This window comes from Sinocyclocheilus anshuiensis, unplaced genomic scaffold (genome assembly GCF_001515605.1).
Source record: "Sinocyclocheilus anshuiensis isolate Anshui unplaced genomic scaffold, SAMN03320099.WGS_v1.1 scaffold163, whole genome shotgun sequence".
In the NCBI taxonomy this organism is placed as follows: domain Eukaryota; kingdom Metazoa; phylum Chordata; class Actinopteri; order Cypriniformes; family Cyprinidae; genus Sinocyclocheilus; species Sinocyclocheilus anshuiensis.
The window spans coordinates 535,127-555,354 of record NW_015548223.1 but is presented as its reverse complement, the minus strand read 5'-3'; the positions used below and the strand labels follow the sequence as shown (position 1 = coordinate 555,354).

Below are 20,228 nucleotides of genomic sequence, written 5' to 3'. Positions count from 1 at the left end.
TATAGTTTATATATATATATATATATATATATATATATAAACAGAAAAAAAATATATATGTAACAGAAAAAATAAAACATTTAATTGTATCCAAAATATAATAAATACTACAATAGTATATTAATGATATTAAAAAACACTGCTTATAAGTGCATGTGTCTAGTACAGAAGTTGGTAACCTTTTTGACATGAACTGGGACTTCAGAATGTCTTAAACAGCTAAACAAAGAACTTATAGAGCTATTACAGAGAAGTTACAGAGCTATTTCTTTTGCTGAATTATTTTTATGTAGAATTGTCTAGAATACAGATCATTTGTTGGGTTCTGTCTGGGTTCGATTTCATGAATGAGTTTACCTGGGAGCGTTTGTTTGAGCTTTAGCTGTGAAGTTAAAAACTGTTCCCGGGTCAGAGTGCAGGCGCTCATGGTGCGCGTGCAGCTGTCTAAAGCTGATATTCAGTGAGATAATCCTGTGCAGTGCTGCTGGATTGTGACGGTTGTAGTAGTTGTAAGTGATTATCCATAAAAGGTTTTACCTTTGAGCTATAAATACTGCCTGCATGACTCCATTTACTTCTTACTCACAGCAGCACTATATCTAGATGATGACTCTGCAAGTTTAACAAACCACAGACCTGTAATTATTATTTACTAATGACGATTCTACATGTGCTGCATAATGTGAGATGCTGGTATTGGACTATTTTTGTCTTTTTAAGTAAATGAGCACAATGCATGTATAGTTTTTATTGGTTTTTAGTGACTTAGTCAAATGTTTTTGAAGATGAGGGTGTCATGCAATCTGTCCATGTTGACTTCTTTGTAATTAGATTGATAACGTTGCATTTGATTGGAAAGACAACAACAAAAAATCAACTGGGTAGTGTTTTCTTCCTTTTCATTAAAAGTTGATCAGCCTATTGATTTTACTATCCTAACTATGCACAATTATATGCCAAGTTGCATTATATTATTTAGATTTAGCAGTGTTTTTCCTGCTGTACCATACGGTGTTATTTTAGTGTCATTGAGATCATTTTTTAATTGATAATTTGAATATTTTTTATATTTTATATTTGCATTTTAATTTTAAAGTTATAGTAATTAAAAAAAAAATTTCTATATATGTTTTCTGTATCGTTTTTATTTTTTTATTTCAGTTTTAGTTTAACAAAATGAAAATGAGAAATGTTATATTTTATTTCAGTCAATATTTATTTTAATTCTAATTCAGATTTAAATTCAAAAGCTTTGTCTATCCGCATAAGGTAGAAAATAATTTTTAGACAAAGGCTCAACAAACAAAACAAACAACACAACAACGTTTATAAACAAAAATATTACATAGAACCCTCTTAAAACTCTTTTTTTTAAAAAAGCTATAAAATTAATCAAAAAGTTCTATTTCAAATGCTAGTGGTGGTAGAGATGAATGTCTTCTTATACTTGGCCTTTTTCACCGAAGATATTTTAAACCATCTTATAGAGTATTCAATAAAAAAAAAAAAAATGGTACCATATTAGAACTCATTTACGACCCTTTTTTCACAACCCACAAGTTTGAGATGTACTGGTTTGGTAATCTCATTACCTAATTGTTGACTGGTAAATGTACATTTTAAAGAGACATAAAACCCGTTTCATGCATTCAATGCTCTTATTTCAGTCATCTGTTCAATATTCTGAGTGTGTGTTGACGTGTGTTTCAGGTGGACACTGCTAGTGAAGTTGAGGAGTTGGACGTTGACGTTTCTCCGGCGCTGTATTCGGTCACTAAAGGAGCAGCAAAACTCCAGGTCTTCATCGCACGTTACAGGTAAATAGCATTAAACTTCATTTATTGATATGTGCTTAGGAGTTTACAGCATGTGCTAAACGGCAGTGTCGTGGAGAAAATCAACCCATGAATGGTTTGCTTGAATGATACAGTTGTTTCTGCATATTAAAGTAGGAAAATATCTTAACATCGATCAAATGACACTTTAAATGGAGGTTTGTTTTATTGTCTAAATGCAGTTACAATCCCTATGATGGTCCTAATGATAACCCAGAGGTCGAGCTGCCCCTCACAGCAGGGGAGTACATTTACGTCTATGGAGACATGGATGATGACGGCTTCTATGAGGGTGAGTTTATTTATTAAAATGTTGTATTACTTTTTACCATTTTATTACTTTATTATTCTTTAATTGTTGCACTCAAATGAGACCAGCATATCTTCCGGTGTGTGGAGCAAGAAAAAATTAAATGTTCACATTTCCAGAAGGATGCACAAACACACACACACACACACACAAAAACAGATCGCAGAAGTTTATCAGAAATAGGTATTTATTTTTAATTATCATGGTTAAAAACAGACAAGTGAGCTGACTTTTTAGCTTGTTGCTTTCTTTTGTAGTGATCATTCAGTATGCGTAATTCAGTATTGTTTACATTTTGTAACATTTGTAAAAAAAAAAATAATCATTGATTTTTAGTAAGTAATAAAATACTTTTTCATAAAAGCTGAAAATATATATTTATAATATTTTTATTAATGTTTTTACATTTTTTTTAAATAATTGATTTAATGAATAATAAAATTGGTTTTCATAAATGTTGAAAAATAAGTATTTATGATATATTTGTATTGATGTTTTTACTTTACATTTAAATCATTGTTTTTTGTAATGAATAATACATTTGTTTTTCATAAATGCTGAAAATATATGTATATTTATAAAATATATTTTATTAATTTAACAATTTTTTAAAATCATTGATTTATGTAAAAAATAGTAAAATAGTTTTTTCATAAATGTATAGATATAAACATATATACTGTATATGCATTGTGTGTGTGTGTGTGTGTACTTCTCATCTCATCAAAATGTAAAAATCTAATTCAGTTCTCACTTCTAAACTTCTAAAAATCTAGTTTAAGTAAGGGATAATGTAGCGGGTTGTTATCGCAGAATAACCCCCGACAGGGTGATCAGGACCCCGATGCGAAGCAGAGATTTGATCTGAAATATTTGAACGCAAAGCTTCCGTGAACACAGCAGTTGCGAGCAAGTGGCAAGTTCAAACTAAACGGACATTTAAGGGATACGGTGCTGTCATACCACTTATCACACAACATTTCACCACATACTTATGGCAATAAAAGATATTGATATAAGACAAAACTGTTTTAAAATCTCACCAGTTTGTTAAGCCTGGCTCACGCTGTGCGATTTTGGCCACAATTTAGTCGTCTGAGACAAATTTTGAAAATCCTAAAAGATTCCTATAATCCTAGGCTAAAATCTGTAGTCTTTGATCGTTAGTTTGACATGTTCACCGACAGCCAATTAATGGCCATTGCGATCAAATTTGACCTCCGATGAAATTCTGACAGTGTCAGAAGATTTGGCACACAGTCCTGCAGTGTGACTTCTCCTACGACGAACGTAAAACTGTCTTCGTTTTTCAAGACAAACCATGATGAGAATTAATGTTAGAGATTTCTTCTAACCGTATAAACTCCAGCGCTCTTGTCCTCATCTCACGAAATTCGTAATATGTTGCTTTTGCTATGATAAACACCGGTTGCGCTGCTGTTTTCATGTGGGTGTGTAGTGCTGCTTACACTATTCTTCTTAAATACGGCGGTATTGCCGCCATTCATATACTTTTAATGATAGCCAACATTACAGCCCCACGTGCAATGTAGCTCGCAGTCACCGAACATGTATGGGTTGATAATGTAGAACTCCAGACAAGTTTTCTTGCACGCACCCATTTTTAACGCGTCTCGACTGTCGTACAGTCTGACATTAATGACAACTGAGATCCCACAGTGTGACATGATCATCATGTTCGTACAGTCTGACAAGTACAATTCTAAAGGACTTGTAAAAAATCGCACAGTGTGAGCCCGGCTTTAGTTATCTTATAATCCATTACAGTGTACAAAACAATCGTCGCAAAATGGCAGCAGCTGCGTTTGTATGAAACGAGAGAGCGAGTTCGCAATACCAGGATGACATAATTAAATAATTGTACACATAATATTGAATTGAGTTTTAATATTAGCTAACCAAACGCAAAGCTTCCACCAAGAAAAAATTTTCCTAGCAAGAGTATAGTGCCGACTTCAGTTACCCAGATGAGCCTGTGTTATCAGCTTTTACCGGTTGTTATTCGAGGGATAACATAACTCGGAATGTCGCGACTGACCAATCAGAATCAAGTATTCCACAGAGTCGTGTAATAAATATACTTCAACAACACTACCTACAACTAGCACTAATGTGTTACACCATCTTTCTGTCACCCGCTTAACATTTCCGTCTCACGCTTGAGGTATTCAGCCAATCACAACACACTGGATAGCTGGCCTCGCTTTTCAGACCGATGAGCTTTGTAAAAATCTACGCGTTTCAGAAAAGCGGGGCATAGAGGAGAAACAATAATGTACAGTATGTGGAAAATAATGTGTTTTTTTTACCGTAAACCGCATAAACACATTTCATTACACCAAATACACAAAATATAAAAAATAATGTTCTTTTTTAGCAACGTCATATGACCCCTTTAAGATTGTTCAAGTGGAAACTAAACTAATGAGTGTTTTGCACAAGGAACATGTATGACAATAAATAAACTGAAATCAAAGCATCAGTATAGCCCGGCTCACACTGTGCGATTTTGGCCACGATTTTGGTCGTCTGAGACAAATTTTTAAAATCCTAAAAGATTCCTATAATCCTAGGCTAAAATCTGTAGTCTTTGATCGTTAGTTTGACATGTTCACCGACAGCCAATTAATGGCCATTGCGATCAAATTTGACCTCCGATGAAATTCTGACAGTGTCAGAAGATTTGGCACACAGTCCTGCAGTGTGACTTCTCCTACGACGAACGTAAAACTGTCTTCGTTTTTCAAGACAAACCATGATGAGAATTAATGTTAGAGATTTCTTCTAACCGTATAAACTCCAGCGCTCTTGTCCTCATCTCACGAAATTCGTAATATGTTGCTTTTGCTATGATAAACACCGGTTGCGCTGCTGTTTTCATGTGGGTGTGTAGTGCTGCTTACACTATTCTTCTTAAATACATCAGTATTGCCGCCATTCATATACTTTAAATGATAGCCAACATTACAGCCCCGCGTGCAATGCAGCTCGCAGTCACTGAATGTGCATGGGTTGATAAGGTAAAACTCCGGACAAGTTTTCTTGCGCGCACCCGTTTTTAACGCGTCTTGACAACTTACATTAATGACAACTGAGATCCCACAGTGTGACATGATCATCATGTTCGTACAGTCTGACAAGTACAATTCTAAAGGACTTGTAAAAAATCGCACAGTGTGAGCCCGGCTTTAGTTATCTTATAATCCATTACAGTGTACAAAACAATCGTCGCAAAATGGCAGCAGCTGCGTTTGTATGAAACGAGAGAGCGAGTTCGCAATACCAGGATGACATAATTAAATAATTGTACACATAATATTGAATTGAGTTTTAATATTAGCTAACCAAACGCAAAGCTTCCACCAAGAAAAAATTTTCCTAGCAAGAGTATAGTGCCGACTTCAGTTACCCAGATGAGCCTGTGTTATCAGCTTTTACCGGTTGTTATTCGAGGGATAACATAACTCGGAATGTCGCGACTGACCAATCAGAATCAAGTATTCCACAGAGTCGTGTAATAAATATACTTCAACAACACTACCTACAACTAGCACTAATGTGTTACACCATCTTTCTGTCACCCTCTGTAGGCGAGCTGATGGATGGCAGAAGAGGCCTCGTTCCCTCTAACTTTGTGGAGCGCATGTCAGACGACGACTTCATGAGCTCGCACCCTCACCAGGCTAGTGATATGTCCCATAATTCCTTCCAGGAGAGCAGCTTCCACAGCGGCAGCGAGCGGCTGCACCAACACCACTTACGTTTCGCCCACAGCGCCTCCGAGAGGACGGAGACCTCCACAACAGCCTCGGCTCCTGGTGACAATGCCAAAGCTAACCCCTCTAACCCTGCCCTGGCTGCCCCGCTCACTAACGGCTTGGACTTAGATCTAGAGGAGGTAGGGGTGGACACTGTGCCTTACCCCCGCAAGCTAACGCTAATCAAGCAGTTAGCCATGAGTATCATCATTGGCTGGGAGTCTCCGCTGGTCCCGTCCGGTTGGGGTTCTGTGTTTAGCTATAACGTCTATGTGGACCACGAGTTGCGTCTCAATGTGCCATTTGGTACCCAAACGAAGGCCGTTCTGGAGAGGCTGGATTTGGCACAGAAGGCATATCGGATTGCGGTGCAGTGCCTGACGGAGCGTGGCAACTCTGATCAACTACGTTGCAGTATACTAGTCGGACGGGACGTGTGCGTAGCACCGATTCACCTGCGCGTTGAACGCGTCACGGCTACCTCAGCCAGTCTCACCTGGCTGCCTAGCAACAGTAACTATGTGCACATTGTGTCTTTAAACGATGAGGAGTGCGAGCTGGTAAAGGCAGGATGCTATTCACTGTGCCTCAGTAACCTCACACCCAACATGCATTACAACATTAAAGTGGAGGCTAGGCCGCACCGCACTGCCTGGGAACTACCGCCGGAATGCCGAGAACGCAAAACCGCAGTGACCTCTTTCACAACCCTGACTGCAGGTGAGATGCAAAGATTCACTGATGATGTTCACAACAAGACCAGGAACATGTATTAAAAGAATCCATTTTGATTTAATTTTAACTTCAACATCCTTTGGTTTGACATTTGACCCTTTCCCTTGTCTTCCAGGTCCTCCTGATGCTCCTCTGGATGTGCAGTTGGAGCAGGGCCCATCTCCGGGAATAGCTCAGATCAGCTGGCTGCCCGTTACTATAGATGCCGCTGGGACATCCAATGGTGTACGAGTCACTGGCTACACCATCTATGCTGACAAGAAGAAGGTGAACCAAAGAATTCTTCTGAAAAGTCCACTTTAAATTTTTATATTACAATTCATACAATAAGTGTGTAAAAATCTTTCATCTCTGTCCTCAGGTATTAGAGGTCTCGTCACCCACAGCAGGCAGCGCTCTGATTGGTCCATCTCAGATCCAGACATTACAGGCGGCTCATGAGCTCACCGTACGGACCATGTCAGCTTTTGGTGAGTCGGTGGACTCATTGCCGGTGAATGTGCCCGCCAAATTGCCTGCCATCATGTCCGGTGTCTCATTGCCTAAATGCCAGTCTGTGCCAGCCACCACCAGTGTCCTCACGGCCAGTGCCAACCCAGATCCTGCTGTCTGTGCCACATCTCTCTCTGCTGCCAAAACGCCCATTCTGCCACATGCTGCTACACTGGACGAACACACCACTGGTCCTGTTCGGGGAGTCTACGTCAATACACCCAATGCAGTCGCTTGTGAGGCCCCTTCCTCTCCTGCATCTTATGTAGAAGCCTGGGCAAACCCAACATCAGCTGCAACTCTGACGGTTGCCATGCCAGCACAGGAGGCACTGCCACTATATTCCTCACGTGCTAACTCTACGGTGAGTTTAACAAAAAATCTACTTGTCTACAGTTTTAGTCACTACTGTATGTGTAAGTAAGAAGTAATCATTTAGCATATACTTTTAGAGCCAAAGGTTAAAATGTTGTCATCGTTTACCCATGTGTTGTTCCAATTTTCTTTTATTCTGTGGAATGCAAAAGGAGATGTTTAGCAGAATGTCCGTGCTGCTCTTTTCCATATAGTGAAACTGAATGGGGATTTATGCTATCAAGATCCATAAATGAAAAAGAGCACCATAAAAGTATTATAACAGTGTACTGTATGACTAGATCACTTTGTTCAGAAATTTCTGAAGGCAAACAGTAATGTTGCATAATGGCCCTCTACTTGTAACCCTGGAGCATCTCCTTGTGCCATATTTAAAAAATACTCAAACAACAAAAGAGAATTTAGAACTGCAGGGGATGTTAAATTTTGATCTGTTCCTCACACAAAATTATTGTATGTCTTCATAAAACATATAATATAGCTCTCCCAATTAATTTTATTCTTTAGAAAACACACAGAACTTTCCTCTAAAGTGCAGATGTTTAAATTTTGGCCTAAGACCAGTAACCTTCTGCTCTAAGCTTTAGACACTGTTTCAGCCTATGCTCATTTACAATATAATGTAGAATTGGTTTTACTTGAGGTGAGATACATTGTCTGTGTAGATCTGGGATGTATGGTTCTGTTTAGGGTTAAGCTAATAAAGCATCTCCATCAACAGGTGAGTGTATCTGCACCCATGGTCATGCCTGTTCCTGTTGCTACACCAACGTCCATGGCCATACCTGCTCCCTTGACCACACCGTTACCCATGCCCACACCAGTGTCCATTACAGTGCCAGGTCCTGTGGCACCTGCCGCCATGCCAGTGCCCATGTCTGCACCCATACCTGCACCTGTTGTTGTACCTGCATCAGTGCCAGTGCAGTCCAGTGTGGCTTCTGCTGTGCATAACCCAGGCAGAGAGACAGACAGCCCAGGAGGCCAGCGTCCTGTTGCCTCCCTCTCCGACTTCTTGGAGGACCCCCGTGCCAAACTTCACACACCACCACCCAGTTCCACCTCCCCAAAAGTCAACATCCCAGGAAAGGACCCTCTCGATGTTCCAGATACGCACCCACTGAGGCCTCCCAATCCGTCACCCTTTGAGTCAGAGCCCGAGGAGGACAGGGAAAACACCAGACTTGTGTCCATAGAGGAGTTCCTGCGGCCTGTACCTCAACCTCGAATAAAGGTCAGTTTCCAAACCAAATCTGGAGACCATGTGTGTCCCTATTCACTCATTATAATTTTGGACTGCGCTCATGTTGAGTATCTTACCAATGCCCTCAGAGATAATCTTATTTCCTTAATATACTAATTTATTCCAGCAGAGAGACTTAAATGAAACACTATTGGCACTTTTCCACTGCATGGTACGGCACGGTACGGCTTTGTACGGTTCACTTTTGGGGGGTTTCCACTGGGTACAGTACCTGGTACCTGGTACTTTTTTAGTACCACCTCTGTTGAGGTTCCAAGTGAACCGTACCGTTACCAAAACGTGACGTGTAAACTCTGCTGATCACGGATTGGCCGGAGAGAATCGTCACTACCTGCGTCACTGAACTTGCGACACAAACACAACAGAACCGCTAGATTTAAATCAGCACAGCCTGCGAAGGATCGAACGCAACTGTTTTCAACGAGCGCACCTTTTTTTAACAACCAAAAATGGTTGTTTCGTTGTCTGTTGAGGAAGTACAGACATTCCTCTTGTTGATAGCAGAGGAGCGGATCCAGCGAGAGCTTGATGGGGCGACGCGGAATGAAAATGTTTTTCAGGAGTCGCGGCAGTAGAGGCGGCGCAACTATAACGACATGTGAATAATCTCGCCCACTCTAAAGCGATACTAAACTGCAGAGGAAACGCAAACCGAGCCGTGCCTAGCCGAGTCGTACCACTCAGTGGAAAAGCGCCATATGTGTTGTCCTAGAGCAGGGGTGCCCAGTCCTGCTCCTGGAGGGCCACTCTTTTACAAAGTTTAGCTCCAACCCCAATTAAACACACTTGAACCAGCTAGTCCAGGTCTTTGGAATTACTAGAAATTTCCAGACATGTGTGTTGCGGCAAGTTGCAACTGAAAGGTAGCCCTTTAGGAGCAACATTGGACACCCCTATCCTGGTGTCTCAGAAAACTGCATTGAAGTTGTTGTTTTTGTGGAACGCTATCAGATCTATGCTGGTGGTCTTATGGACCCTCCCCCAGACTACCACGGGGAGAGCAGTCGGTCTGATTTGTCTGATATACTGGAGGAAGAGGAGGAAGATCTGCACTCTGAGCCTATCGCTGACGTCTCCTCCAGAGGTTACAGTACAGCTCCTACAGGCAGGGTATGTACATGCACATGAATGCTGTAGTATTCCTCAGTGAACCTTTGGACAAAATGTTGAGTCCTATTGCAATGTGGCAGGTGTCAGGACATTTTGTTGGTATTGCACCGGGTAATCATGCTCACAGTGAAATGTCACTGGTTCAAAATCCTGATCAATATAATTGTATGTTAAACATCCAATATGTTCTGATTGACAACTGGAAACTTGTTGGGACACAGTGTTAGCCATACTTGTCATTTAGGTTCTTTCTGTTCTTATATTTCCTCTGTTGCATTTTAATTTTCTTGTTTCTTTTTCTCATTTTGTTCTACTTTCGACTTTTGACACCGAACAAAACCTTTGCCTCGTCTGTATGTTCTCGATCTATCACCATGCTCCTTTCCTACTCTGATAACTCCCAATGCTCCTCTAAAACAACCCCAGTCTGAAATGTGGGAAACTGACAGCGATGAAGAAATTTTAGAGAGGATTATAAAGCTCCCCCCTCAAGCCTACCACAACAAACAGCTATTCAGCATCCCAGAAGTCACCGAAGATGAAGACAATACTGAATCGGAACCCCACACCAGACCTTCCCCAGGCCGGATTGCTTCTGGCAAGGGCCATCAGTGTGGACATGAGAGTCGCCGACATTCCCCCCACCATCACAATCATGGACATAAAATGGAATCCGATTCGCCCGTAGTGAGGTACAAAGGGACTGCGCCAGTCAGGACTAGACCCAGAGTGCATTATGCTGACACGGTGGACACCATCAGCTATCTGGATGAGGAGGAGGTGGAGTTGGACTCTGACAGTAGCCTGTATGCTGGGCCTAGTTCTGTAAGTGTGGCTGCACGCCACAAACCGCACAAAGGCCATGGCGACCGACTCAGGAGAGAGGCCTTGCTCCGTAGCCAGATGACTTCAGGAACAGTGCAGGGACCGTATTTACTTAGCAAGACCGTACACCATGTGAAGTCACCCACTGGACCCTCAACAGAGATTGACGTAGAGTATGGAACCGATAACGATGAGGAGCATCAGCTGTTTGATCCAGGAGAAGTGGTGTTAGACCAAATGAGCTCGGAGTGGTGGGTGGAAGGCGGTAACAATGAGTACCACCACTTGCCCCTGACATGCAGACCCCAGCCAGAGCTGCCCCCAAGCAGCCGCTCATGGGTGGGTTGTCCTCTGTCCATCCATCTCCTGTTGTACCACAGCCATCTTTCCCTTGAGATGCTCTTTTTGAGAGCCTGCCCATCCCTTTAGGAGATGGCTAAAACCTTTTGCGTCCTGAAAGAGAAGATAAGTGCAAGTTTGCACCCACATCCATCACTATTCTGATCAGTTCACTGTAACTTGTAGTATCTTAGTTGGAAGGCTTAGAGCTGGGGTTCTCAACTCTGGCCCTCAAGGTGCACTTTCCTGCAGAGCTTAGCTCCAACTTTGAACAAACTCACTTGCCTGTAATCCTGAAGACCTTGATTAGCTGGTTCAAGTGTGTTTGATTAAGGTTAGAGCTAAAATCTGCAGGAAAGTGGACCTCAAGGGCCAGAGCTGGAGTTATTGTTGGAGTTAGCGATAGCAATCTAAAGGAACTGAGCAACTGTGGTTCCAGTGCTACTTAACATTTTCATTAATTAATCCTTTTGGAATGGACAATATTATGGCATTGCCGCACATTCTAGCACCTCTGATATGTATATTTCATGTTAAGTTGTTCAGGAAGAATGCAGATGTTCCAAACCTGTTAAAGGGATAGTTCACCCAAAAATGAAAATTCTGTCATTAATTACTCACCCTCATGTCATTCCAAACCTCTAAGATCTTCGTTCATCTTCGGAACACAAATTAAGGGGAAACACTGCAGGCAAAAGCACAGTTTTTTCATGCACCTGTCAATTTTCTGAAGTGTTTTTTCAGACTAGTGGAAAAAAACATCTAAAAGACACTGTTAAGTGTTTATTTTATAGCACTTTATCTATTTGTGTCAATAGATTTAAATTACAATACATATTTTTAAAGGCTGTTTTCTCAAAATGATTTTTTTCTCCTACACTGAGCCATAAATCTCCACTTCAGTAGCACTTACACACACCAAACTTTACATTTTTATTCCTGTCTGTATTCTGAAGGTTTTTACAGAGGGATTTGTTCATATGTAATTTGCTTGATTATATACAACATTTTATTCCCCCCAAAATTGTGAAAATATATTGTTTTCTGGCTGTTCAAAGTTTTTTCTGAATTATGGAGTGACAAAAAGAGAGACCCAAAATTCCCTCTGTAAAAACATTTCCCTCTAATATGTCAAAAAAAATAAACAAGAATTTTGAAACTGACTTCATCCAGTGTTCAGATTTTTGTACTAGAAATGTATGCAAATTAGCGCGTATTTCATTAAATAATGCCTCATTTGCATATTTAAACATAACATTTTAGAAAACTTGTAATACAAAAAATGTTTGCAATTATCAATGTAATCAATCAACTGGGTAAGTAAGGTGATAATTAGTAGTTAATTTTTTTTACCCTATTCACCTGCAATGTCTCGCCTTAAGATAATTTTTATGAAATCTGAGAGCTCTCTGACCCTCCATAGACAGCAAGGGTACTACCACGTTCAAGGCACAGAAACGCAGTAGAACATCGTTAAAATGGTCCATGTGACATCAGTTGTTCAACCGTAATTTTACAAAGCTACAAGAATACATTTTGTGCACAAAGAAAACAAAAATAATGACTTTATTAATCAATTCTTCTCCCCCAAGTTACCATCTACTGCCATTATCGAGAGTAACACGACGCATGCGCGTGATGCTGTTGACGTAGAACCCACATGCACTGCACCTTGTTTACGAGCAGAGGAAAGCACGCGCATGGGTCGTGTTTTTGTTTTTTTTGCACACAAAAAATATTATCATAGCTTCATAAAGTTACGGTTGAACCACTGATGTCACAAGGACCATTTTGTCGATGTTCTTGGCACATTTCTGGGCCTTGAACATGGTCGTAACCTTGCTGTCTATGGAGGGTCAGAAAGCGCTCGGATTTCATCAAAAATATCTTAATTTGTGTTGTAAAGATGAACGAAGGTCTTATGGGTTTGGAACGACATGAGGGTGAGCAATTAATGACAGAATTGTCATTTTTGGGTGAACTATCCCTTTAATGGAACTGAAAGACAAATGCAAATGTCAGTTCTGAATGTTATTTATTTCCAACTCTACATGGAGCTAATGCATTCATTTATCACATACTGACAGCTACTGTGGCATATGGGATTACAACAAGTATACAATGACTCCAACACTAATTTCACTGTGGATGCAAAAGGTTTAAGCCTGTACTTCACGCTCCTTGCAGTTGATTGTGTACCCTACACCCTTTTACCCAGTCTCTAGTCAAGGCATCTTCGTACTTGTAATTGTGTAGCTGGCAGCACTGCTCTATGCATTTGTCCTACATCTTATTCTTCCCAGTGTTCAGTTAGAACATTGCTGTGCTAAGACCTTATCGCTCCATAGGTTTACTTGCTCTAGTGCATCTCTTTTCCTTGATACAAATGGGATGCTTCTTAACCCACATATTGTTCAAGGTTGTCCAGAGACTGCTTGAGCAGTTAAAGTAGAGACTGGACTGTATGAAACTATATGTCGTGCTTGCACAGAGATCTCCTGTTTGTTCCCATAATTCCACTGTGTTGCTACGAAGAACAACCCCAAGTGCTGCTTCTGTTGATTTGGAATCAAATATCGCTTGAGCAATGGCTTTTCTGACTTGTGTGTTTGTGTGTGTTTCAGGGCTCCAGGCTAATTGCTAATTCAGTAAAAAAGAATTTGCAACAGTGATTTCAAATCTATTTACAATTAGCCTAAGAAGCCAGAACTTCATATTGTGTTGATATGTGGCTTCTTTAAACTCTAGGAAGGTTCACAAACACAGAAACAAACATTTGGCCAATGCAATTGCAGTCCCTTGTACATAGCTAAAAGCTCTTTCATATAGTTGTGTAGACAGTTTCAGGCCTTTTGGTTAAGAGGTAGCAAGCTAAGCAAAGTAATCTGCTCACAGGAACACTGTGTACTGCAAATGTTCCAAATGCTAAATTACAAAATGTTTTATTAGAAGCAAGTGGCTCCTAAGGGATTGTTCTAATCTGGGGCCCCTAGTGTTCATATGTGGTATTATATGCAGATTGTGTGTTACATGTTTCAGTTGTTCCACTGCGATGTTGGTAACACGTTAGATTAGGGAACACTATTCACTATTAACTAGTTGCTTATTAGCATGCATTTTACTAGCATATTAGCTGTTTATTAGTACTTATAAAGAACATATTAATACCTTATTTTGCATGACAATATTCTAGATCCCTCAACCCTGCCATATACCTAAACATAACTACTACAAACAACTACCTTGCTTGCTATCAGTAAGCAGCAAATTAGAAGTTTATCGATGGTGTTACTGTGATATTAGTTAGTGGCTGTATCCCACAGGTGTCATTATCTAACTGTTTGTTTCTCTCAAACCAGGAGGCAGGTGGAAGAGAAGCATCGTTGGCAGATCCGGGTGCAATGTGGTGCGATGTCACTCCAAAAACGTCACGCTCTGAAATTAGGCTGCATAGAGGTAAGAACCTCTCACTTCCCTCTTTCTCTCTCACTGTGAACTGCATTCGGCTTCCATTTAGATCACATCCTTTTCTCTCTCTCTCATTTATCCATTTCAGAGTCTTGCAAACCCACCCATCTTTAAACTGCTCTTAACCGTTCTTCTTCAAACTTAGTTTTAGCTAACCCAACACATGTATCTAGCCTAGTCTAAATTGAGACTTCTGTTGTGCTTAAATAAAACTAATTAGTAGTGTTTTATGAGGCTGTTTCACTCTTTTATTGCTCATTCTTAGGGTTAGTGATTTGATCAAACCTCTTAACACAAAGTATTAAAGGGATCGTTTACCCAAAAATGAAAATATTTTCACCCTCAAGCCATCCTAGATGTATATGACTTTCTTCTTTCAGACGAATCCAATCGGAGTTATATAAAAAAAATTTCCTGGCTCTTCCAAGCTTTATAATGGCAGTGAATGGGTGTTTTTTTGTCAATAGTCCGAATGAAGTCCAATAAAGCGCATCCATCCATCATAAAAAGTGCCTCACACGGCTCCGGGGGGTGAATAAAGGCCTCCTGAAGCAAATCGATGCGTTTTATAAGAAAAATATCCATATTTAAAACTTTATAAACCATAATCTCTAGCTTCCGCTAACTGTCGTAAGCGCATTCATTCCGGCGGATGACTTAGGACGAAGCGTAAGGTCCGGTGAGAAGTGACGAATGCGAAAGCGCAGTGAAGAGAGCAAAACAAAACACCGGTCACGAATTAGAAGCACAAAAACGAGGATTTGTAAAGAAAAATGTCAGAGGATTTCGAGATAAGCCAAGAGGAGACTGGTTTACCTTTGCTAAACAGAGGAAACTTTGCTTCCTTTGCTCCTGTAAACAAACATCGGTTCTCGCAAGACTAGCATATTCTCACCGGACCTTATGCTACGACTATGTCCTATGTGATCCGGCGGAATGAACTCGCGTACGACAGTTAGTGGAAGCTAGAGATTACAGATTACGGTTTATAAACTTCTAAACATGGATATTTTTCTTACAAAAATGCATCGATTCGCTTCAGGAGGCCTTTATTCACACTCCGGAGCTGTGTGGGACACTTTTTATGATGGATGGATGCGCTTTATTGGACTTCTTTTGGACTATTGACAAGAAACACCCACTCACTGCCATTATAAAGCTTGGAAGAGCCAGGATATTTTTTTATATAACTCCGATTGGATTCGTCTGAAAGAAGAAAGTCATATACACCTAGGATGGCTTGAGGGTGAGTAAATCATAGGGCAATTTTCATTTATGGGTGATCTATCCCTTTAAAGTTTGGCGTGTAATATATTCATAACTGGCTTGTTGAGGAGTGCTGTTACTTTTCTAAGTGATCAGACATATAATTTATTTAATTGAAAACCCATAAATGTGCATTTATGGATACTAAATGTAATATAAAGTAACCATGATATCATATAAATTTGGAAGTGGACAACATCTGACCAAATGCCAGAAAATCCAAACTTTGTTGCCTAGTCTACCATTGCACTCTTACGATTAAAAAATATTAATTTAGTATATTTTTGAATATGTTTTTCCTTTGAGGACATCCCCAAAAGGTGGTTTTCCCAAAGGTAGCTCCTTTTTCTTCATATTTGCTCTCAAATATGACGTACAGAGGTTGTGAAGTGTCCTGTTTTCTTTGCTCTGTCCTTGATTGTTGCTACAGATGGTCTTGATCCTCACTAATGAGATGAGCACATCTCAGTGCTGGAGCTTAACACAAACACGACCGACACCTATTAGCACCACTGATTATACGTCCCTGTTTTACACTATATTCCTCACCCAACTCATCTAGAAACAGGAAATTGATCCTGATGACTTCAGGGTACTGACCTTTGACCCGATGACCCTGACAGATGCTTGAGTCCTGCTGTCAGACTCCATTGTACAGAACAGCAGTTTAATCTTGCATGCATGTCCAGTAAAGAGTACTGGAAAAATACAGTGGCGTTTTGGGGCTTTTGTGTTGTGCTTTACATTTACTTCTATCTTTGCAGTTGCATTTATTCATTAAGTAGACACTTTTATCTACTCCTGACTGACAGTAATTTACTTTTGTCTACATAGTCTGAATCAGTTCATATCATTCAGTAATCAGTTGATCAGCACAGTTGAATCTGAGCTGCTCATCAATATTGTTTTCATACATTTAATCAATAATATTTAAGAGATGGTGGCTAAATTGTGATTTTTAGTTGTGACGGCATTAGCTTGACCAATCAGCATTGACAACCAGAACTGGTTTGCTTTTAAATGTAATCCTTGTTTGGTGTTTTTTTTTTTTATATTGGATGCTGTTTTAATCTCTACCTTGACAGCATTGTTTAAAATCAGTTTGTTTATATATGAATAGACATTTGTGTGTCTTTCTCTCTTCCTGTCGTTCTCACTCAGTACGGATGACTCATGTGCACACGTTTCTGTAGCGGCTCATGGCGGCTTAGGATCAGGAGGTTTTAGTATGATTACCTCACTTAAGGACACGCCTGGGCCACACCATTATGGTTTTCAGGCAGGGGAGACAACGAGCATTAGGTTACTGACTGTAATGTTTCACAAGCATCATGGAAAGTTGCATAAAAATGTAGCAAATCTTTGCACAAATCCCAAAATGTGATACAGGCATGACAGGTCCAGATTAACCACCAGTGTGTTGCTGCATAAATACTAGAGGTGTTAGTCACATGACATGTCCTGTGAAATAATTTCTTGACAAGTTTGTGTTTGCTCCTTGGTGTTGCAGAGCCCAGAGCATCTGAAGAAAATGAGGTGAGAGTCTTTGTTGCCCTCTTCCCATATGATCCTGCAGTCATGTCACCCAATCCTGACGCTGCTGAAGAGGAGCTTCCCTTTAAAGAGGGCCAGATTATCAAGGTATGACTGGGTTTGTGATTTTTACGCATGCATTTGTCTTTAATCTTATAAAGTGTGTCATGTGAAATAATAGTCAATAATAGACATGGAACAGTTTATGTTGAACCTTTCGACAAAAACTTTAAAAAAAAAATGTAATTGAATATATGTTTTATGTTTTGTATCATCAGGCTTTTATGGCTCATATAGTATGATATAATGAGAATATGGAGGATAAATAGCTCAGTTTTATTCAGAGGCCCAAACTAAGCAGAAATATACAATTTGGTGCAGATGCTGATATTTATATGACCAAAAAGTGATGAAATCCTAATGATTGTAATGTAAATAAATGAGCTCTTTATAACAGTACAGCAGATACTTACATAAAATGATAGAGGAGCTTCCCTTTAAAGAGGGCCAGATTATCAAGGTATGACTGGGTTTGTGATTTTTACGCATGCATTTGTCTTTAATCTTATAAAGTGTGTCATGTGAAATAATAGTCAATAATAGACATGGAACAGTTTATGTTGAACCTTTCGACAAAAACTTTAAAAAAAAAATGTAATTGAATATATGTTTTATGTTTTGTATCATCAGGCTTTTATGGCTCATATAGTATGATATAATGAGAATATGGAGGATAAATAGCTCAGTTTTATTCAGAGGCCCAAACTAAGCAGAAATATACAATTTGGTGCAGATGCTGATATTTATATGACCAAAAAGTGATGAAATCCTAATGATTGTAATGTAAATAAATGTGCTCTTTATAACAGTACAACAGATACTTACATAAAATGATATAAATATCAGTCGTCAGTCTATATCTGCCAATAATATGTCTTAGTAAGATGAGATTGAAATGCTTAGTTTGATGGTCAAATCATAATGCAATGCAATACAATGATGATTGAGAGATGAACAAATAAACGTTCCTCAAAAGCCTAATGATCATATTCGATACATTTGAACATGATTTTTCTATAAAAAAAATAAAAAAAAGATGTCTGGACAATAAAATAAAGCTACAGTCCATTAAGTGTTCATCTATGAAATATTATTAACAATATCAAAGTTATTCTTACATTTACTTGATAAAAAAATCAGTAAAGATTTGACAGTAAAAAGACGCATGAAGCGCAAGCTGATGATGGAAAATTGTGCAATTAGATAAAAATAGATTTAAAAAAAGTCTGAACCATCAATGAGATGACAGAAGGCATGCAGTAGATTGAGTGTGACAGGTTTAACAGCGAAGTTGTGATCATGCTGATTATTTGAGGCCTTAGAAATTTGATAAAGTAGGCTTTATAGGGTTAAAACTACAAAGAAAGAAATGCTTATAAACTGTCAACTCTCACCCACATTAGCCTACAAAATGTGCATCTGTAGTGCAACCTGCAAAACCTCACAGAAAATACCATTTTGCTGTTCATAAAGCATCTAAAACAAAGTAAGGTTGATAGCAGTGTTTCTGCTCCGCAGGTTTATGGGGATAAAGATGCAGATGGTTTCTACCGAGGCGAGGTGGGTAGCCGTCGTGGCTATGTGCCGTGTAATATGGTTTCAGAGATCCAGGTCGATGATGAGGAGACCAGAGACCAGCTCCTGATGCAGGGCTTCCTCTCCACCGAGGCGTCAATGGAAAAGATGGGTACGTTTATCAGCGCATGCGTCAGACTCACACATCTACACCTCAGCGTCAGTTTTCACACCAACATATATCATGTTTCACAAAATACCTGTGTGTGCAATGTCATTTTAGTTCTTATTCGATTACAGAGCATATGCTAACATCAAACTCTATTGAGATCAGCTGTAATCATTTAATCGCATTAGCATAATGTCGCTGCCTAGCTTCACATCAGGATCTTAAAGTGCTGTCTAGATAGACAACTGACTAGGTTTTGGAGCAGAGCTGTAGCTGTGTCTGACTGACATTTATTCAAGGTCATATTTTGAGCATGCTTCTAAAATAAAAATAAATCTCTTAACTCCCTGTAATCGTTCAAAGAAAAAGCCATAAAAATCCAGCCGCAGCTGACATTTGAGCATAGCTAGAATCACATTTGTAGACACGAGCTTTAAAATATGTTTCAGGCTAACAACTTTGAGGAACTTAAAATCAAGTTCTTAAAGTGATAGCAGTGGATAAGTGGTGCTTTTATGTAATCCATAAAGATACATGCAGTCGTTTTTCTCTCAGTTATTCTCGCAAAACCATTGCTTTTTCATGCATTGGTCAATTTTGGGATTTTGGGCTGTTTTGATTCCATAACATGTCTTTTTCAGACATCCAAAATAAACATCTGAATGTTTGTTTTATAACACTTTATGTATTTGTGTCTGTAGATTTCAGTTACAATACATATTGTTAAAGGCTGTGAGTTTTTCTCCGCTTCAGCAGCACTTACAAACACCAAACTTTACAGTTTTATTCCTATCTATTAGAGATGCACCGATCGATCGGCCAGGGATCGAAATCGGCTGATTTTCGGCCGAGTCTCACTTCTTTCCGATTCCGAGCCGATCCGTTTTGTTACCAGCGGCACAGGCAATAACGTCAGCCGCACATTCTCGCTCTCTTCTCTCCGACGACCCCTTCTCTCTCACACACGTCTCATTCGCTCCGGTTAAATAGTGCTTGTATTGCGCATTATTTTAGTCATTCCCGCAGGTTTTACGCTTATACCAAACGCGCGCGCACCACCACTGATCTATATTAGTGGATCGCACAAGCCGCGCTCAGTCTCAAACAGCTTGTGAGCCACAAATACCAAAATGAGTGGCTAACTGCGCTAAAA

The 20,228-nt window shown here is 39.7% G+C and overlaps 1 protein-coding gene across 2 annotated transcripts in view; it reads left to right on the top strand.

The window, feature by feature from the left end:
- tspoap1 (TSPO associated protein 1) overlaps nucleotides 1–20,228 on the top strand; it is a 141,323-nt gene that overhangs the window by 109,878 nt on the left and 11,217 nt on the right. For both annotated transcript variants that reach the window (XM_016441337.1, XM_016441335.1), the window contains 11 exons: nucleotides 1,711–1,817; nucleotides 2,018–2,127; nucleotides 5,757–6,644; nucleotides 6,775–6,926; nucleotides 7,021–7,515; nucleotides 8,248–8,760; nucleotides 9,742–9,900; nucleotides 10,327–11,064; nucleotides 14,424–14,520; nucleotides 17,309–17,439; nucleotides 18,910–19,078. In XM_016441337.1, coding sequence (XP_016296823.1) covers nucleotides 1,711–1,817; nucleotides 2,018–2,127; nucleotides 5,757–6,644; nucleotides 6,775–6,926; nucleotides 7,021–7,515; nucleotides 8,248–8,760; nucleotides 9,742–9,900; nucleotides 10,327–11,064; nucleotides 14,424–14,520; nucleotides 17,309–17,439; nucleotides 18,910–19,078 — 3,559 coding nt within the window. The remainder of the gene's footprint in view (nucleotides 1–1,710; nucleotides 1,818–2,017; nucleotides 2,128–5,756; nucleotides 6,645–6,774; nucleotides 6,927–7,020; nucleotides 7,516–8,247; nucleotides 8,761–9,741; nucleotides 9,901–10,326; nucleotides 11,065–14,423; nucleotides 14,521–17,308; nucleotides 17,440–18,909; nucleotides 19,079–20,228) is intronic.